Source organism: Acanthaster planci, unplaced genomic scaffold (assembly GCF_054643075.1).
Source record: "Acanthaster planci isolate LZ-2023a unplaced genomic scaffold, COTS_SCS Contig102, whole genome shotgun sequence".
NCBI lineage: Eukaryota > Metazoa > Echinodermata > Asteroidea > Valvatida > Acanthasteridae > Acanthaster > Acanthaster planci.
Window position 1 is genome coordinate 24,534 of NW_028257724.1, and position 21,358 is coordinate 45,891.

Genomic DNA, 21,358 nt, shown 5'->3' on the forward strand with positions numbered 1-21,358 from the left:
ATCTTTTGTCTAAGATGACTTTGAAATCTCAGTGACTTTGAATTAAGCCACTGAATCAGAACCTGGAACTAAAACAGAGACAAAGACGAAGACATAGGGGTACTGTTGCGATGCTAAGATTTAAGACGGCGACGACAAGGAGGACATGAAAACAAACGATTTCTTTTTACCGGTACTTCCTGAACTGCTGCATCGATAGTCATCACTTATATCCTGACCACGATAACCACTGTCTGGCTCTTGATCATCATCAGAGACTGCAAAGTAAGCAAGACATCATCAAACTTTATTTTGAAAAGTCAACTTGGAGTATTTCTCTTTCCAAATAGTGCCAAGTACATGTACATGCTACAGTTGTTCAAGTCAAACAACCCTCATGTGAGGCAGGCAGCAAGAGGGGTACTTCACAACCCCGTGCTTTTGGAAAGCTGTCCATTTTGCTCCCCCCCCCGCTTTGAGATTGCCTACTTTAGAAATGTACTAAATGCAAACAATACTACCTCGTTTGGACCGCCTTGGCCAAGGTGATCGCATATATTCCTACGGGCAGCTTCAACCACGTGCAAGCGCACGTGCGAATGCTGAATGCTTGAATAGGTAGATTACCATCACAACACCATGCACTCATTACCATCGCAACACATCATAGGTCCAGCACGATCATGACATCACAGAAAAAGGTCCACACATTGGACAAGGCAAAAATTCCTAAATCAACTGCTACATATAAAAGAGATTAAATTAATGCACCAATCCTACTAGAATCTCCCTCCAAGGTTGAGAGGATTCTGCTAGGCTCTGTATATTACAAACTTCTCCTCATACACATGTAGTGAAGAGAAATATCCACCTTTAGCTAGATGTGTTTGGAAATGACCGTTTTAGTAGGCTGCATTACTTACTTCTTTCTGTTACTTCCAAGTTGGATATACTTTGAGCAACACCCAGTGAACTTCTTGCCGTGCACGTATATTCCCCTACATCCTTGGGTGTTACATGCGGAATGATCAGCATACAACTCCCATCATCCCCGTGTTCCAGAATGTAGTGATCATTCTCTGCTATCTGCAACTGATTAAAGAGCCACACCACTTCCGGTTCGGGGGAGCCAGTCACCTTACAGTTGAATGTTGCTGGACCACCCTCCACGGCTTTGCAGTCTTTGGTGTGGCTAATGAACGACGGACGGAAGAAGTTAGCTGCGTGGGGTCCGATGGCAGGGGAGGGAATTATGGATTGTTGTTCCTCTACAAACAACTCTGCGCTCCACTGCGTCTCCCCGACCGAGTTGAAAGCTTTGCATGTATATTCCCCTTCATCTTCCGGAAATGCTTCGACGATGTGTAACACGTACAGGTTGTGCTTGCGGAAGAATAAAAAATCTGGAGACTGCTTGAGTTCCCGATTGTTGAACAGCCAGACAACTTTGGGCTTCGGGTTACCGCGTATTCGACACTCAAACTTGACTTCTGTACCTTCAGACACTGTCCTATCGTGGAAGACTTCAGTAAATTCCGGTGGCTTGGGGACCAGTTTCTTGGACTTGATCTTCTTGACTTTCAGGTTAGCACTGCAGGTCAAGCGACCTCCTAGCCCATTGTAGATCTGACAGGTGTACTGGCCACTGTCTTCTGGATATGCAGCAGCGATGATCATAAATGTTGTCCGCCCGTCAAATGTCATCTTTACGTCCTGACATGGAAACAGCTGCTCATCATCCTGGTACCAAGTGACCTCGGGGACTGGGTGACCCACAATCTGACAGCGAAACAAAGCCTCCTCGCCTTCCGTGACAATCAAGTCTTCAATGCGATTCAGGAAGCGAGCTGGGACTGGGTCCCATGGCTTGGGCTTTCTCTCTGTGGATAAAAAAGAGGAAGGGCCTATAGAGAATACAGGGGGTTGTAGAAAACAGCCATGAAAAGACAAGGTCTATTCATCTACTTGCCATTGTCAAAGAAATTAAAAATGTATCAAGCAAGGTAAAGTTTGACGAGTGACAATCACACAAGGTTAGGTTATGGCAGTGGGTCACTTCTGGCCTGCAGCATCTCACGCTCAGGTTCCAACCCAACCCAGCCAAAGAACTTCAATGCACTCTATCCCATCCTTGAACTATCATCACACTCTTTATTAATAAGTGTCTGATCATCACCCTACTGGGCTATTGTGACAAATCTCCTGATTGATTTCATTGCAAAAGTGGACTTGCAAACACTGTAGTATGACTTAATTTTTCACTGCGACAGAAAAATATCGATTACAGATTGACAAGAGCCTGTTACTTCTACAACCCAAGATCATGGCTGAACTAGGCTGTCAAACCAAATGATTGACAGCGGTCTCCAAATGACAAACATTTTGTTCTGAGTCAAAAAAGATAATACTAGGTACAATTTCCATTACGCCTTCTCAGAACATGAATGATAAGACCACAAAAATGCAAACGTGCAACAAAGAATAGCAGAACAAGACAGTATAGAATTTCATTAATGTTAGTATTTACGTTGACTACCAAAATATGTTGCTATTTATAAGATGGAATGATACCAAAATACTTTGAATATGAGTAACAAGGCCAATCACATGCTCAAGTGTTTAAAAGCTCAGTGACAGATGTGCAGATGACCATCAATAATTCAATCTGTCCTATTTCCTTGGAATGGTAATTTCCCAGAAATAGTTGGAGCCTTAAATATGAGGCCAACCGAGTTACAATGTGGCCTTAAAAACAAAGTATATTATGTCACTTGATAGGATGTGTTCTGGTTAAGTGGGATTTCTATTTTAGGGTATTAATGTTTAATGAAAAGAACAGATTATGGATGGTAAAGCAGGTGTATAACGATTTAAACACGTAGATCAGAGGTCACATTTGTTATCTTTGTATTGTACCTGTGGCCTTTCAAATTCAGACAAACTGATGCCAACATACAGAAATTATTTTCTAGTGTTTTCAACAAGTTGTCAAGGTTTGGGGGAAAGGGTACCTTTTAAACAACATAGGCCTTCGTATGACGGCTGTTCTTTTTACTTCCTAAATCCCCTGACAAGCCAAGTTGAAGTTCAGCCCAAAGTCCTTGGGTATTTATGTGAGGTGTTTCTCAGAATCCAGTGTACATGTACATAACATTATTACACAAGTATACCCTTGATTTCCAAGCCCCTTGTGTCTGTTGAGAAAAGCCTCAAAGCTCTGCCTTTCCAATCTCGCAAAATCCCCTAAAATCCAGAGGCTTTGAAGGATCTAGAACGGTATGAGCTAATGGTTGGGGACAAAAACAAAATTCCTTCATGTCCTTCATTTCTCTTGAAGGACAGAGTTTGTGGCAGACCCTTCCAAATCTGCCCAATCCAAGACCTACAGTGCTCCAAGCTGATAAATAGGGCAAAGGATTGTTGACAAGAAACTTCCTCTTTGAATGTTCAATTTCAGCGGAAGAAACAATGCTCCAAATTGATAACTGGGAAAGGATCTGATAACTAGAAACTTTCTTTGTTTCAGTTTTCAATTTTAGTGGAAGGTTTTTTTTTTTATTGTACATGTATTTTATTTTTCCACAGCTGGACAGAGTCACACACAATATCATTCCATATTTTAAATCCCCTGCAGATATCCACAAAGCCAGCCAGGTATACATTCATCAAACCAATTATCTTAAAAAATTCATGACGGATCTCTTACTCTGACGTGTTGATATAGCACAGTTGTAGCACGCCTTCAGCACCTGTTCACTTAATCAAGGCAATGCACGCAGTGCATGGATGTCACAGACAAGCTGAATATTGAAGAGGCCGCAGTGGATAGACCTACACTGTACACACCCGACATCAAGCCCTTTAGTAGATATATATGTCAACATTATCAGACTACTCTTAAGGTTTATTTTACCTGTCTGGAGTCATGTAGTGATTTTTTAACAGCAATCACAACTGAACAAAACTTATTAACCCTCTGAGGTACGGTGTGTGAAAACTATATATTGTGCTGAGAAGATTCACATCTATTAGAAAAACTATAAGGCTGAAAAGAGTTTCACATACTTGTAATATAAATATTTACATGCAATTTCTGACATGGGAGATCTTAAATATTACAGAAATAAGTTTCAGAGGTCATCATTTGACACTTGCTTACTGCACAGATACAAAAATAATCAAATCAAGATTTCAAGCAGACAGGATTTTCTTCCTTTTTTTAAACCCAAATTAGCAAAAATTATTTGAATATATGTGTCTCCAATGTTACTGTGATTTCTATCATCACAAATGTATGCAAGATTCTTTTCTGGGCCCAAGATCATCGGCCATTTCACAGGAAACTCTCTCTATATACTACGAATTGAAGGATCAAGCCCGACTCCAGTCTTGTGTCTCTTTCATTCCATCCTGTCACCATCAAAATGTTTACCAAGCTGCAAGATCCAAATCAACTCCTGTAGAGAGTCCAGGAACCTTTAAAGAGTTGAAGCTCAAAAGGTCAAGTTATCGTCTGGCATCTTCTACCACGCAACCCTGGCCAAGACGGCAGAGCTTGAAGCCAATCCAGGCCAGCTCAGCTGTATTACATTACACCAGTGATGTCACTGGTATCACTCTGACCAAATACCAATGAATGTGATGTCAATATTTATCATCTGCCTTAATACTGACTAAAAGAGAAAAGTCCTTGGTATAACTTCACGGTCAATGACCATAGTAGAAGACCTGCTTCAGAAGGAAATTGTACGTGGGGGGAGCCCAGTGGGAAAAGGAGGAGGTAGGGATAAGAGAATGTACAGACAGTGCCTACGACAAATGCAAATATGGCCTGAGTAGGGTAGGCAGTGCACAACAGGAGAAACTTACTGGCCTAGCCTATGAAGGGATTTATCTCATTTGTGTATGGCAATCAGTGAAAGCTGGCTTTCATTTTAAAGGCCACTCAGTGAGCCCAAACAGGTGTATTTGTACATCATCCTTCCATCACTCTCTCACCCTGTCATTACATTGTTTCCTTTGTCCCTTTGGTCTTTTTATCATTTAGAGTCAAAGCATGAGAGCTAAGATGTTTAGAAGGTTTGCATGGTGCACACATACCGGTAGATCTAAGGAAGGTTTGAGTTTTTTATTAATAAGTGAGGCTCTGAAGAAAATCAGCAAACTCAACATTTCAGACAGAATACACATATAGAATGGTTTGAGGGTGGACACATCAAGCCATATTAAGCCATGTTATATTTGGTTTACCCTACCTCAGACATACAGTAAAATCTCAATAAGTCGAAGCTCAGGGGAATGGTTGAAAAGTTTGAGTTATCGAAAGTTACATGCTTCAGTGCACATGCAACCCTACTGGCTTACGGCAGTTGGCCTGCAAGCTGAGTTGAACACGAAGTGGATTTTAGGCTATCCCTACTGAGCAAGTTTTCCTCAAACATCGTCATTAAGCATGTTTTTATGTGGCACATTAATAAATAATAAACCAATGAAGTTATGTACTGGTACCTGTGTCTACATCTTGAGAATTCATTCATTTGCTTTGCTTGATCGGGCTGTTACCAATGTTAGCGTGCAGGCCAGTTGGTCAGGGTTTCCGTGCTGGGTACATACATGTACAAAAGGCTTGAGGGCACATCATTCGTGCCTGATTTAGGCTGCATCCGAATCTCTTGTCTAGAGCTAGGTCTAGATCTTCACTCCATTGGAAATGCATGGAGACGCGTAGACAATAGACCTAGCCGTAGCTCTGGAAGCCCGTTTTGGACATGGCCTTATTTTACGGTTGTAGTTGATGCCCACCCAGTGCTTGTCGACGTGACAATGGCTTATTCTTTTGTCAGGAATACAGAAAGACGTCGAGGTAAACAGAGTTTCGACTTAACGGGCTTCGACTTATTGAGATTTTACTGTATCAGTTGTCATTAAAATATCCGAAGCAAAGCAAAGGAAGCATGTACATGAGCTGTCGTTTGTTGATGTGTAATGTGCTTATAGTGAGGTTTGGGCTGTGCTAACACAATGTAACAGTTCCAGGAACTGTTCCCAGGATTCACTCCCAGGAACTTTTCCCAGGATACACTCCCAGGAACTGTTCCCAAAATACACTCCCAGGAATTGTTCCCAGGATACACTCCCAGGAACTGTTCCCAGGATACACTCCCAGGAACTGTTCCCAGGATACACTCCCAGGAACTGTTCCCAGGATACACTCTCAGGAACTGTTCCCAGGATACAGTTCCAGGAACTGTTCCCAAAATACACTCCCAGGAACTGTTCCCAGGATTCACTCCCAGGAACTTTTCCCAGGATACACTCCCGGGAACTGTTCCCAAAATACACTCCCAGGAACTGTTCCCAGGATACACTCCCAGGAACTGTTCCCAGGATACACTCCCAGGAACTGTTCCCAGGATACACTCCCAGGAACTGTTCCCAGGATACACTCTCAGGAACTGTTCCCAGGATACAGTTCCAGGAACTGTTCTCAGGATACACTCCCAGGAACTGTTCCCAGGATACAGTTCCAGGAACTGTTCCCAGGATACAGTTCCAGGAACTGTTCCCAGGATACAGTTCCAGGAACTGTTCCCAGGATACAGTTCCAGGAACTGTTCTCAGGATACAGTTCCACACTCGCATAAAATCCCAAACTTATCCACCTTTTACATCTGGGGTTGGGGATAGAACATTCAGGTTTTTGATTACAGCTAAGATCTGATAATGGTATCTCATGTGTATAGTCCCCACCTTTCATGATGAGCTGTGTGGTGTTAGACGTGGTGGAATCCTCACAACTCGCCACACATGAGTATTCTCCCTCATCGTCTGAGATGATATCACTTATTTCCAGTGAGTGGACGCCGCTGTCATCATGCCTCACCTTGTAACGCTGGGACAACTCAGGAATAATCTCTTCATCTTCTTTCAACCTTTTAACAAAAAACAAACAAACCAAACTCAACCTTTCAACAAAAAAAAACAAACCAAAATCATTCAGGAATGAGAGCTGATAACAAAAGAACAAATGTCTCCTCATTAAGGGGAGATTCAGTTCAATAATCCGTTTTTTACAGTTCAAGAGTTATGACATTATGCAATGACCATCCATCAGATGAACACCTGGAATTTCCCAGTGTCATGACAACTGGTAACAAGTTCAATGACATTTTTTACAGGAAATATTTCCACATCAGTCACTATGTTTCTCCTTTCTGTATGAAAAATACACGGAGCTATCTCGCAGAAAAAATCCACAATTTAAAAAGCATACTGGTAATGTGAGCAGTTTTTATAAATTGTTCCGAAGATAAGTCGATGACTTCCATCGGATTGGGCTAATCAGAGTTTAAGATGAGAGAGATTTCTCAATTCAGTGATAAAAGGACATCAGCCCTTCAGCATCAGTGACAACAAGATCAAGTCTCAGGTATGAATCTCATACTCAAGTCAGACACGTCCATGTGTCCATTTTCCTGTGGTTGAGTATCGATTCCCACAGAAGTTGGCTGTGTTCTGGCTTGATACCTTATCACCTCTCTCATAGTCCTGCATGCATCTCAAGAATTTGTGGTTTCCAGACAGGAAATGTTCTGATAATCTCCTGAACCATGACCAACATGTTTAATTCCACCAGATGAGTGACTGATATATTTTTTTTTTACACTTGGATACAGAATACCTCAGCACGCACATCGGCTGGGGCAACATTCCAATTTGATATCAGTCACTGCCAACCTTTATACACCTTGCGTGCTGTCTAACACGTAAACCTAACATTAATGGGTATTTCAAGACTGGCTTCAATCACAATGCAAGTCATATCACATGATCAAGGAAATCATAAGACACAGTAACAGTCTAAGACTGACTGCATTTTTAGATTACGTACAATACAACGTTATCAATCCGGATTAATCTGTTTAGGTGAACTTGTAAGACACTTGGGTTTTCTTATGTACATGTTGCTTTGAACTCTGACGCATCAACCAGCAACCAACCAAATAAAATACAACTAAGTGAGAACATTTTTGCACTCTTTTTTTGTACAATTTGCATCACTGGCAAAAACCTGTCAGAGAAAGCAAGCCAGTTTTTTTGTGTAAAGCTTATTACCCCCATGCTAGTTTTGCTTTCAAAAAGAAAGCCTTTGATTCTCCAGCAACAATGAACTAAATGAGTTGGAAGCAAACTGTCCAGAAAAGAAAACCTGCTGGTTCATTAAAAAAAGGTAATTGTCACTTAAAGGGAAGATATTCTGGTAATGTATAATGCATCTTTTGTGATTAGTTCTGTTTAAAGACCTCATCGCAAAAAAAAAATATTGCTTTCAAAAGCAATCCATTGAGAGACTATAACTACATCTATATTTTTGAAATAGTTGCTGGGAAAAAAAGGTTTTGTAAATGAAATTATTTTCTTCTAAAATACAGATTCCATTTATTTAAAACAATATCTGATGATGCATATTTACTGAGATGGAAATCCAATGTTTATATTTCTGTTTCTGCTCTCTAGTTTATGTATTTCTGGGAAATCAGGAAAAAAATAATTTCAAATGTTCCAAAGAGCTTCTGATCATCGGTTTATGTACCGGTACCCACCTTGCACGATACCGTAATATTCCTTGGTCACATTGTAAGTTGTACAGCCACAAGCATTATATATATATCCTGCCCGGCAAGAAATGTCATCATTCTTCCATAAGTAAAATAAATGAATGCTCCCAAAAGCTAATGAAAGTGCAACTCTCCTACGATCACATGTCAAAAGGTGCCAAAGCGCTGTCACTCGTTCACACCATTAATCCTTCGTCAAGGCAGTATCCTTCCATCTCGCCGGTCTGAGCCATCCCAGAGAAACCTACGGACTGGTATCTATGCATGTTGCAGTGCACGCACATCTACAAAGCACAGACTAAATGCATGCCCATTCCAGATGTCATCTTTATCAGCGCTGTGTCTCCACTACATGTACATTCCAGCCTTGGTACAGCTCCCGCGCAACATGCCTCACATTTCACACTCTCGCTAGTCTACGGGCTGAGGATTTTGATGTCTCCCCTGCCGTTCTAGCTAATCACTGACCAGCTTATGCATGCCCTGGTTGCTGAAGGAGATGTACGGATATCAGCACTGGACATGTCACAAAGCCTGGGGACGAGATTTGATCTGACTTGGATGGCCCATGGCCCTACCTTGGGAGTCAATCCTAGATATATGAAAAAAAAATCTGCCCGGTCACACTGCAGTGTAATACAAGCAGGAACATGTACACCAACAGTAAATGATGACACCATGTGTTAGATGCTTACATGATGTATATGTACGGTATTTAGACCGGGTATTCTCATTTCATTGACTCCTAACTCAATGCAGACATGTGGGACAAGTACTGCAGGACTCGGCAAGACACATGATAGATATCTTGACCCAATTGTAAATTTGTAGCGCAGTGTTGTACAATTAGATAAAAATGCGATAAAAGTAGCTCTCACTTCAGGAAACACTGTAACTCAACACATCAACTTTAAGGATACAAACAAAATTATTCATTTCACAAAGTAAACCTTGAAAAAAATTAAGTTTACTATGACTTGTTACCACTAAGGCACCGATAGGAGCAAAAAAGTTTGAGTCATTTGTACCAAATTTTAATATTCTTCAGTTCTGACAGTCCACATCATATGTTTACTTATTTGAACCTAAAATTGGGTGACCAAAAACATCCCCATCTCTCTATAATCCTTCCACTGACACATGTCGATCAGTAGAAAAGTTCTCGACGTTCCATGGATTAAAATGTAAACATTGTCACTAGCACAATACCACTTGACTACTGAGTTTGAAAGAACTGCCCGGGTGGTTCAAGTCCAAACCAGTGTGATAACCAATGAGAATATCAGAGCGTTTTACGCTGGAGAATTTTTGCACATCATGTATCAAGGTTAATAACTATTTCACAAACACGGATTAAGATCGTACTTCATATTCCGTGCAATTTCTAAAGAAAATCAAATCACCACAATGGCCACAAGTATGGGTAAGACAATGCGTTAGAATTTTGCTTCTTGACAGTCTGTGGCATGGTTTCTTTGTTGACAGTACATGCATCAATCCAACAGGGTCATGGTTTGCTGACATGAAACAGCAGGTCCCATCAGGAAAACTCGCTGACCATCATTCATAGCTGCTGCCTGCCTACTCCAATTTGTCGTTCATCACTCCTGACCGCAATAACATCTGCCTCAGTGTCAAGAGGGCCAGGAGAGCTTGATAAGCTCAGTACTAATATTCCATTCACTTGATAATCAAAGCTACTTGCCTAGCCAGACAGCAGAGCACTATGCCGTGGAATGTCAATGGCAAAAGATTTCCGTAGCAAAATGGGTCTTGTGTTTGAGTAGCATTTAATCCAATGGGAGGGAAACTTTGAAGAGGACTGGTTGGCGTGATATGTCAGGACCATGTCACACTGAGGCAGCCCATTACTGGCTGCTTCAAAGATCCACAGATAGATAAGAAATGGGTTATCATTCAAGGTGTTGCCCTCAAGGATGTTTAGAAGATCAAATAGGTTATTTCTCTGCAGGAGACAGTTCCAGCCAAAAGTCTGATGAATTCAGAATGTCCCAGTTGTTTGAAATACACCTTTTTTCAAGAATGGAGAGATTGCTTCTGATATTACTGACCCTGAAAGACTTTTGAATAATCACCATGGATCTCCATCACCTTGTTTTGCTACTTCCTTAAACATCCATCTTTTGACCTGAGAAATGTTTAGATCAACGTGTTTATTCTTATACATGTACGTACCATTTGACTTTGACATTTGCCTTGGATGGATCCAAGAAACACTCCAGCAAGGCTGTGTCTCCTGGCTTAAGCCGGATTCTCTTCTTTAACATCTTGGCCATCATTCCTGACCTCCGTCCTTGCCCCTTGTTGTTGCCTAACCTTGCCGCCGCCTCCGTCTCTGGGTCTACGTCAGCAGATGAATCTTCATCTTCACTGCTACCATCTGCCTGTTGAAGGTCATTACCAAAGCACAGACCATTCAGTTCATCACTGTCTGTGAAGAATTCTTTGACCGTTAATCTTGCCTGTGAACATCTCACCCAGGAACTGTTGGATGCTTGGGCTGTGTAGATACCAGTGTCTTCAGGATATGCCGGGCTGATCTGCAGGCTGTATCTGTATGAAAATCAGGGCAAAAAAAAGTTTTTAAAAGAAATTTACGATAAAACAATACGGTAATGTGAGGCCTCTGTATGAGTCATACAGATGGCCAAAAGAGACAGATCCTAAACAAGAACCATCCAACACTACTAACCCATTGGTCCAACATTTTCCTTTATCAGGTAATGTAATAATGGCATATTATCCTGATATACTGCTCCGTAATAATAAGATGTGAATAAATCATTAACATTTTACAATATACCGGGAACTTTCTCATGGAGACTTACACATTCATATCAAGTTACTATTTACAGATTTACATTACAGGCTGCAAAAATTAAATTTAACATTCATTACATGTACATGTATGTAAATACATGTACGTACAAGAATTCTTGATAATGTTTCCACTAAAAACATTCATTTTTCATTGAGAGAATGCTACTTGAAAAACAACTCTACAGACATTATTTGATATCTGTTGTAGATTGGCTCTTCAGCTTGCTTCAAGAACTGAATTATTGAACATGCAAAGGAGGAATTCCATAAATGTGTTGTTTTACAACTGAAGAAACACAACATTGTTGCACCCTTTAATCTTGGCTCTCTGTCGGATATTTTGCCCAAATGCCGAGGCACGTGTTCGGCATAAAGGCTCAGCGGACGCTGCTATTTCTAGACCATCATTTTGTCAGAATCACTGCTGGATTTTATTGGCAACCAACTGATTAAATAACACTCTGCCCATGACTGAACAGATGCTCATGGAAGCATTCCATTCCAGCATCGAACACATCCCAATTCAGAGAAGAAAAAAAATCTGTTAAAGAGCCGTCCATAGATAAATATGTACACATGAAGGTGGGGGGGGCAGAAGGTTGACAACACTTACATGCACATAGGCCTACACCATTTGTACGGCACACCAGGGATAAGCAGTTTCTAAACAAGGATATGTGTACACACTACGAGCATAAATCATGCCTTTTGATAAATTGTCATGAAATCAATGTACATGTATAAACATGTACTCTCTCATTTTAGAAATGGGTAATTCCAGAAATAAGGGGACCAAAAGGGTGTCATTTTTGTGTCCTCGTTACATCTAACCTCTGTTATTTGACATGATTGATTTGATTTCAAACTATTACTACACTTTGTGTGGCAGGTAATTTGCATCAATTTATCACTCTTGGAAATTACATGTAGAAAATGTGTTTTGAACTTACAAAATCAAATGTCAGATGTGACAGGGACATGAAAAAAAGGAGCCCTAATTTCTGGAATGACCCAAATGCATATGAGGAGCAGCTTTACACATTTGGGACCATTACAACACTAGCTGGCAAAGGTGTTTATAAAGTTTCCATTAATGGTACTAGGTACACATGGAGTCTGAGAAGTCAACACAGCAACAGGCCTATGGAATGGGCGTGTGTACCCCCTTTCTAAGCCTGGATCTTAGAACGGAACCGTTCGTTATGCTAGAAGTGTACCTAGTACCATTAATGGCAATATTATAAACACCTTTGCCAACTAGTGTTGTAATGGTCCCAAATGTGTAAAGCTGCTCCTCATATGCATTTGAGTCATTCCAGAAATGAGCTACACATGGAGTCTGAGAAGTCAACACAGCAACAGGCCTATGGAATGGGGCGTGTGTAACCCCTTTCTAAGCCTGGATCTTAGAACAAAAACGTTCCTTATGCTAGCAGTGTGAGGGGATTAAGGTGCTAAAAAGCCAGTCTTTTGTGCATTTGTACTGTTGTATTATTTTCATATTGACTGTACTGACTGTACATGTGCATAGTGTTACCACATTGAGCTATTACACTATGAATGTTAATGAACAGAAAAACAATTTTTGAAACTTTCAAACTAAATGTACATGCACATGTACCAGTATATGACAATTTACTAATCATCCTTGAAGTTCATCATGGCATGTTCACATACTCCCTCACTGTAGTTGTGGGGGCATACACTCAACATTTCACCTATTTTGTGGGGACTGAAAACGTTGTGGGGAATCAGAAATGTCCCCACAACTCGGTTTAAATTTCCCTAACAAAAGAACTTGTCCCCTGAACGCGGTGAATGCCTACCCAATGTACCACACAAGAGCCTTTTGCAATGAATTATATGACATACAACATGAACAGGGTTTGTATATTTTAGCCTTGGAGGAAAACACTAAGCCAATGATTCTTAGACAAACCCAAGTTATCCAACATATCAATAACAGAATGACAAAACCCAATTCTGAAAGGTGTACACCAAGTAGGTAAGATTCAAACCTGGGACATGAAAATGACCACCGATTCCACTAAACTGATGTAAAGTAATGATACACACAGACGTACAGACCTGAAGAATGCACTTTTTTTTCACAATGGCAACTAATGCTGTGGTCCACCAGGTGATACATGCAACCATTTTTCAGACAAAACAGCAAATAATTCACGGGATAACAATCAGCTCAATATTTGACATAAAAGTAAGACTGGACCTGTGGCTACACGTGCATGTGAAGAATTGATGCCATCCATGAAATTAAATGCGACATGACTGAGATGAGACTGACAAAAATAACAGCTTAGATTATGAAGTGTGTGAAATGAAACACGTGGGTAACTGAGACACATCCAAGCCTGTGTCATGCTGATTCCAAGACAAACCAACACTGGATCCATGCCATTCATGTAACTAAGAAAACAGTTTGGGAGAAGTCAAACATTTAGGTTGATATGATCTCTGGCCGGTGTAATATCTAGGGTTGGGCTTGGAATTTAGGTGCTAAGTGATGAAGATACATTTTCCATCCAATGAAAAATGCAGACATATTGTACATCACACACTACGTTGTCTCTTTTGTTGGCAAGCAATTTGTTTCATGTTTACATACATTCAATGTCAAAGAAACAAACTTGTCTTCAAAGAAGCTTGATCAACAATTTCAAAAACTTGACAGCTGGCATTATTTTGAAGTTCCAGAAATTAGCCATACAAAGAAATTGATAATTATTTGATAGCTCCCTATAGCTTTGACAAACATGGTGTCAACCTTGCAAGAACAGATTTACTGTTTGTGAAAGGATACTCTTCATCATCTGGCTAGTCACTGGTTCCCCAAGCTTTGCTCACCGGTCAGGGATTCTCGCAGCATCCTTCACCCATTGTCCATCTCAATTTGTTCCACTCCACTCCAACATCACAGAACCAACCCCAACCATTCAATGTGTGCTAACCATCTGCGACTCCCCACTGATTTATCACCCAAATCTGTTTCCCATCAATAGTCCGAGATGCGTTGTTTGTTCAGCGTGTGTACCAAGTTCCGTGAAATCTCCTATGGTCAACCCACAAGCATGTAATGTGTAAATTATGAGTTGTGCGATTACAACATTGCAGGAATTCCAGTCACGGCAAAACAAAATAGCACGCCACACTTTCTATGCTCCAATTTTCTGAAAATGATAGTCGTCAGGTTTCCAAATTGGGCAAAATGTCACCTTTTCTCGGGAAGCTCCGGATAACTTGGTGACGGCAAAACTTGATATGCCTTGCACATATGTACAGCTACAAGAATTCTATTCAAAATTAAAGTTTGACCAATAACAATTTCAAATTGTGTAAGGGTATGAAAACTGACAACTCTAATTTTGGCAAAACTGATCAGATTTCAGCAAGGGAATTGAATTTTACAATGCTCACTGGTAGACACATGTTTGCTACCTGGCCATAGTGTACAGAGTGAAGTCTGCCAATATCTTTGCTTTTAAGCACTTAATAAAGTTTGCAGGATGAAATTAATTTCCCCCGCTGTGACTGATGAAATTTGCAGGAGTGGAAGGAGTAATTAGTGAAACCAGAAAAGGGCAAAAGGTCTTGCCGAAGAAAATGCCAAAAGCATTACACCAGAGAAGAAACACCAGGTTTGTAAAAACAAACAGCAAAATGGTTACCAAATGAGCTTGAGAGAAGCTAAACCGGACAGTTTAACACCGGGGGATGTTGGTACTACCATCCTACATGGTGCTACTAAAAATATAATGTAAGCAGAAATGTCAAACAAACAACAGCCAGAGTAGGAATGCCCTGAAAACACCAATTATTTCCCTTTTTAGAAGGGGTCTGGTTTTCAATCAATAAGAGCACTGACCAGAAGAAGAAAGTGAAGGGTGAACTTGAGGACAATCTCAAGATTGAGAGACCACCCCATCTGAGCAAGGAAACCAGCTATTCAAATTGCCTGGAACTAACATGCCATAGGCTTGGTACAAGGGTAAGTTCATCTGGTAAATCAATGAATTGACAACCCAGAGGCTGGGTTAGATTCATGCTGGGGTGTGTCCTGACTAACACTTTCACTGTTTTGCCAGCTGCAATTCTAAACTGAACATTCTGAACCTGTGGAACTATTTTTGGAGACAAATGACTTTTGCATGAATTTTCATAAAGTGTACATGTTCACAGGAATATTTAAAATGAAACTGCAAAATATTGGGGGTTACATGTAGGCCTACATGGAATGTTTTTAACGCACATAGCCAGAAAATATGGAGGGTGGCTCTTCCCAAAATTAGGGCCTTAAATAGACCTTTGCATGTTTGTTTCAGTGGTCTTCCTGCATCACCTAGGCTATGTTTCCTTCTTCAACTTAGTTTTGCTTAATGTTGAGGGTCCTAAAACTGGAAGCCAGTGAGCTTTTGTGATGGAAACATGACGTCTAATGGATTATTTTGTTAGTCAATGATCTTATGTAATCGAATATGCAATAGCTTTTTTCGAGCAGTGAAAATTTGTTTATTTCCTCTCTTCCTGTAAAACAAATCAAGATATTCTTGCAACCGGGTTTTCACAAGAACGTGAAACACACAACTGTAAAGTCAGCGTTAAACTAAAGATCATCCTGGTGGTCATTAGTTTAGAAAGGTTTTAAAAGCCATATTCACAAGCTTGAAAATCTGGTTCCCTCTGATTTTATTCTGTCACAGGATTTTATTTCGTAACCGAAAGTCCAGTTGATATTTGAATAGTGTAGAGTTTATAAGGGTTTAATAATGTCGATAAAAATCAGTTTATGATATGTCAAGGATCAATACTGGCTTCTGATGACGATGTTGCATAAAATGGCTGAATATCACTTAAAAACTTCTTTTACTTTTGGCTTTATCATGTGTGTCATTACTAACGTCCACTGCAAATATGTATGTGGGGTATATCTTCAGGAAAACTCCAACAAGAAATATTTTCAAAGGTTCATGTTGCACTCTATATGGGCAATACGCGGTGCGGTGTCTCCATGTGAAGACTACGGCATGCACAAGTATTGAACACAGGCTACGGATCTCCACTGCTGCCCCTTTTGATCAAAACGTGAAGGTGTATGTCGCAGGAGACAGGACCGGATTATGGCTACCCCTATCGTGTGCCGCCCCGTGCAATGTATGAACTACATGTAAATTGATACACAGGCAGTGCTGGGTCATGTACATGTATGTGGCATAAGGTGAGATGCACTTTAGAAACTGCAGGAGCTAATGAGTATACATAGCCATCCTGCTTGGGTCAGTGAACTCCAATTAATTAGCCTCCATCCAAGTTTTCATCCCATCTTTGCCTAGCCTTAAGACTTTATTAAGTCAACCACAAAACTTTGCAGCCAATCCCTGGCAAGAGTATAACTGGAGATGACATCTGAGTTAATTGCTTTTCAGCAAGTGCAATGTCTCTTCACGCAAGGCATCCCTTTATGCCTCATAAGGAGGTAACCTTGGGAGATCCTACACCCAATATTCACTTGGCATACAAAGTGGTAATAAACATCAACCATAGAGCTACATGTAGGACAAAGACTATGGACTAATTCAGTCTGCCTACATTTCCGGAGGGTGTGCTGTCTTTTTGAAATCATTTGTACAGTCATCACATGGCCATTTAATTAAAATTCCTTCCCAACTTCTCTGATACAAAAAGGAACAGTCTGGACAAACAGAAAGTAATCACTTAAAATCACTTCAAGCAATGAAAAAAAAGAAAGATCACTCATCACTTCCAACATGGTTTGTCCACTGCTTCCTTCATCAGGGAAATAAAATTGTCAGGTGAAGACTACATGTATGTCCTTTAAGAAAAATCTGCTGTTGAGTACCCTTAAACTCAAAGCAGACAACACCACCAGGGTCATGTCTAGGTCAGACTTGGACATCCTCCCTGGTAATGGTCACTCTGAATTTAAATGGTACCCATAAAGAAATGATCATGCCAAGTACTTTCACCATACAGAATACCTTACATTTTTGGGTTGATGTTCATTAGGCAGAATTTTGGTGTTGGGTATTGCTTTTGGAATTGTACCCAGTGACTGGGTAATCCAATTAGCCTTGAAGGGTGTGAAGTGAGTGGGGGGGCACATGAAGTGGCTAACAGCATGTTAACAGTGACTGACTGGGTACAGCTTAACCAGATTAGCTTTTTGATAGGTGTGGAGGGGTGGGTTGCTGGGTTTCTCCTATCAATGATGTGGCTAACAAGATCAACTAGATAGAACCTGTTGAGATTAGTCTTGATGGTTGTACAACAGATTAGTCCTTCCTGATTACTGTACTCTTGGGGTGTCTCTGAGTGGTTTAATGTGACTGTCTAGCTTTAGCTAATCATATGGGTCTTGAAGGAGATAGAGAGATGGCAGAAGGGGGAGTACCTTTCAGAAGTGATTCATAAAGACTGGCTTCTTTACCAAATACATGACAATATCATCCAGGGGTGGGCTATTAATGAGGGGTAGGTTTAGAAGGGCTAATAAGCTGTCATCCAAGGTGCAGGCAAAACAGGACAAGAACCACCACACCAACAAGTTACCAAATTTGGTTTTCCTGGTGCCAAACACAAAGTCTCTCCTTCCTTCACAATTCCTTTACACCCCAAACACACTCTGAAGTTGTGTTTTGTTGCTTCCACAAGCTACAAATTCAATTAAAGTAAAAAGACCATGTGAAAAGTCCGGTCCTCTGTCCAGAAACTGAAAAGATAATATTCACTCATCATCACCCATTGTAAGTGGAATGTCGTAACTGACCCTGTGACCATTCATCAGTTGGTGTCTGAAAGGGCATTTTCAAGAGCAACAAATTTTATGGAGGTCAAGTGGATACAAATTGATGACTTATCTGGGAGAGTAACAGGCAGATGGGAAATCCTGCCAAGGCTAAGTGTGTAAACAAACTCATTCCTACTGTTGCTTCGGCCATTCATCACTATGGGAAGATTTGATACAAAAACTAAGAAATTGAATTTAAGCAGCCTGTGGCCAATATAAAAAATATGTTAACAGACCATTCCTCCATTCTCTAATAACATTCTCCTACAAACCTGTATATTGAACTGGGGCTAGTGTGGGGGGGGCAGGGGTGCACACATTTTGTCAAGGGAGCACTACAAGAAAATAAGCTGCAGCTACATTTCAACAGAGATTTTTGACAGATTTTAAATGGAGGGGACCACTGGGGAAGCATGGGCATCTGGGGAGGGTGCGTCCCCCCAGATATGCCACTGATTTCACTGAGCATTTCAGTCTATTTCAAAGTTTGATAGATGTAACCCTGTACATTTCAGAAGCCTTAAGTGTACCAATTACCCATTGAAACTATTCTTTTAGTTCGTCTTGATTAAAATAAAAATTATTCTGATCTCAGCGCAAGTCTGTCAAATGCTCCAATCTCCATCTTGATGCTACCAGGGATGACAGGCTGGGAGAGTTTAATATCTCTAGATGGAGTTGAATACATCTGCAACATTTCACTAACGGCAACTGCATCTATTGCCCGCTAGAAATTTACATTATTAGCTGACAGGTTCCAGTAGGACCTTCACTTGATCCTTGCTGCATACTTTGGCCATTTTAAGGTAGGGACAAACAGTTTCTAATTGAACAGAATTCGGAAGACAGCCATAGACTTGTTGAGGATTTTGCCCCTGTAATTTACTGGATAAAAATCAATGAACTGGTACCGAATGCGATAACGGAAGGCCTCCAAAGACATGCCCAAATTAATATCACACTGTTGAAAGCACCAGGACATCCAAGGGCACTTTTTTGGAGAGATGACCTGGACGAATTCTCCAGACCAGATGGCCTGGCTAGGAATTCCAAGATTAAAAAAGATCAACTGCATGTATATGTACATGTATGTACATGCTGATGGATGGAATTCAAGGTGTTGAAATGTATTATGGTTTTTAAAGTATAAACGTTTTTGTCTAAAACAGGTATGAATTATGGAGTTGAAGGCATATATGATAAATGTTGCGCTTTGTGGTTTGAATTCCTGAAATAAGGTTCTTGGTCAAAATACAAATCTCTTGATTAAATCTTAATCCAATGAGCAGTTTAACACTGATAATCTACAATTTATGTCACTGAAAATGGAAATTATGCCCAGCAAAGTAGAGTCTTTTTGCAGCAGTAAAATGTAATACGAGCTTGATCAGAACGGATGGGAAATCTCAAGACTTCAAATATTTGGGAAATGTAATGGGAACTTGAAGAGGGGATTTAGATAGGATGTCTTCAAAGACCATAATGACTTAAAACTGGTCTGCCAAGACGTCAATCATTCTCAATCAAATTCTCATGTCAATCTGCACTCAACGGCAGAGCTCCGACCTACATTTCTGATCTACTTCAAATTCACACTCCTACAAGAAATCTAGGATCCAGCAACATGCTACTTCACAAGGAACCCAAGTCTTGGCATCCCTGGGTGACAGGTCTTTTTCTGTGGCAGCTCCACACACCTGGAACTCTCTATACCACTTCACCTTAGATCTTGTCCTTGTACCACTAAATTGGAATCACTACTCAAAACCCTTCTAACAACACAAAGTCTCAAGGACTTAGTTTGATTGTTTGTATTACTTTCCATGATTTGTTTATCTTAAGGTTTGCTGTGCCTTGAACACCCAATAGGGCGGATATGTGCGCATTTACAAGTTATTATTACTATTATCAAAAGGCATTTCAACTGAGAATGGATTAATTGGATCCTGAAAATCTGACACTGAAATATGATTAACACAGATCTTTCTACCATCGGTGCCATTTTACGGTAGAGAAAAACTTACAGGAACAGAGATGTTCGTGTTGGTACTGCATCCTGCTCTTCACAAATTTCGAAAAATGATACTACTGCAAAGCACTTCGCCTCGTGTGGAAAAATACCAGTCACATTACTTACCCTGCGGGATACCCACTTGAAGATGTACAGCATGAAAGAGGGAGCTGGTATTTAATTAAAGCTGGATACAGTAACTGTTCTGTGGCCTATGGGCGTAATGTCGGCTCATTATATCCGATACCAATCCCACAAACACATTCCAATATGGGTCACTCTGCTCGTTAATCCCAAAAGAACTACGTCAAAGATAGCCTTCATGATTCTATGATTCCTGGGAGAATTACTTGGCCATTTACTCAGAAATGTCATGTGAATGATCAAACAACACTTGTCTTCATTTATAAAATCTAGACCTTTGACATAACAAGAATATACATACGTTTACAAATAGAGGACACTGCCATAAATATTATCATCCATTTAAAAATTTGTTTTCTGAGAAAGTAAAGACAATAAATTTGTAACTGTCAGTAAATTGTACTTTCAGGTCACAAGGGCTTTTATATACTGTACTGGTAGTTGATTGGTTAGCTTTTAATCTTTTGATTGTAAACACTAGCGATGTGCAGTTTTTCAGAGAAAAATGCTCAAATTCTCAGAATGAAAAAAAATTCCTTTGAAATATCCTTTCATCAGTCAAAATATTTGATACACAAATGCAGGGCTACTATTGTAACTAACAAACCATTTCAGACGTTTTGACATAAACCATTCGTATCCAGTACAAAGCTGTGATGTACGGCATAGATTCCAAGACCTGTATTATTTACAGCTTTCTTCGACCTCTCCGCTGACACACACCATTCTCCCAGTATTCTCTGACCTGTTTGCCTCCTCTAATTGGCAACTCTAGAGCTCCAATATGGATGCCAAGTGCAACAACTTAGGAGATAATTTCTTCAACCATTGCCAGACCTACATGTACACTGTAGATTGGAATCGCAATCCCCAGGGTATGTGAGTGATGTACAATGAAATAAAATATTGACAGAAATTGGACTTCAGTCTTGAAGAACAACC

The 21,358-nt window shown here is 40.4% G+C and overlaps 1 protein-coding gene across 3 annotated transcripts in view; it reads right to left on the reverse strand.

Moving 5' to 3' along the window:
- Nucleotides 1-21,358, reverse strand: part of LOC147795252 (protein Obscurin-like) — a 55,595-nt gene that overhangs the window by 24,527 nt on the left and 9,710 nt on the right. Inside the window, exons 4-7 of one of the 3 annotated variants that reach the window (XM_087132153.1) lie at nucleotides 10,794-11,171; nucleotides 6,730-6,911; nucleotides 903-1,859; nucleotides 171-257 (exon numbers count right to left, since the gene is read on the reverse strand). In XM_087132153.1, coding sequence (XP_086988279.1) covers nucleotides 171-257; nucleotides 903-1,859; nucleotides 6,730-6,911; nucleotides 10,794-11,171 — 1,604 coding nt within the window. Of the gene's footprint in view, nucleotides 1-170; nucleotides 258-902; nucleotides 1,884-6,729; nucleotides 6,912-8,582; nucleotides 9,060-10,793; nucleotides 11,172-21,358 lie in introns of those variants that run through there. The other 2 variants (XM_087132152.1, XM_087132154.1) reach the window with 2 other exon arrangements.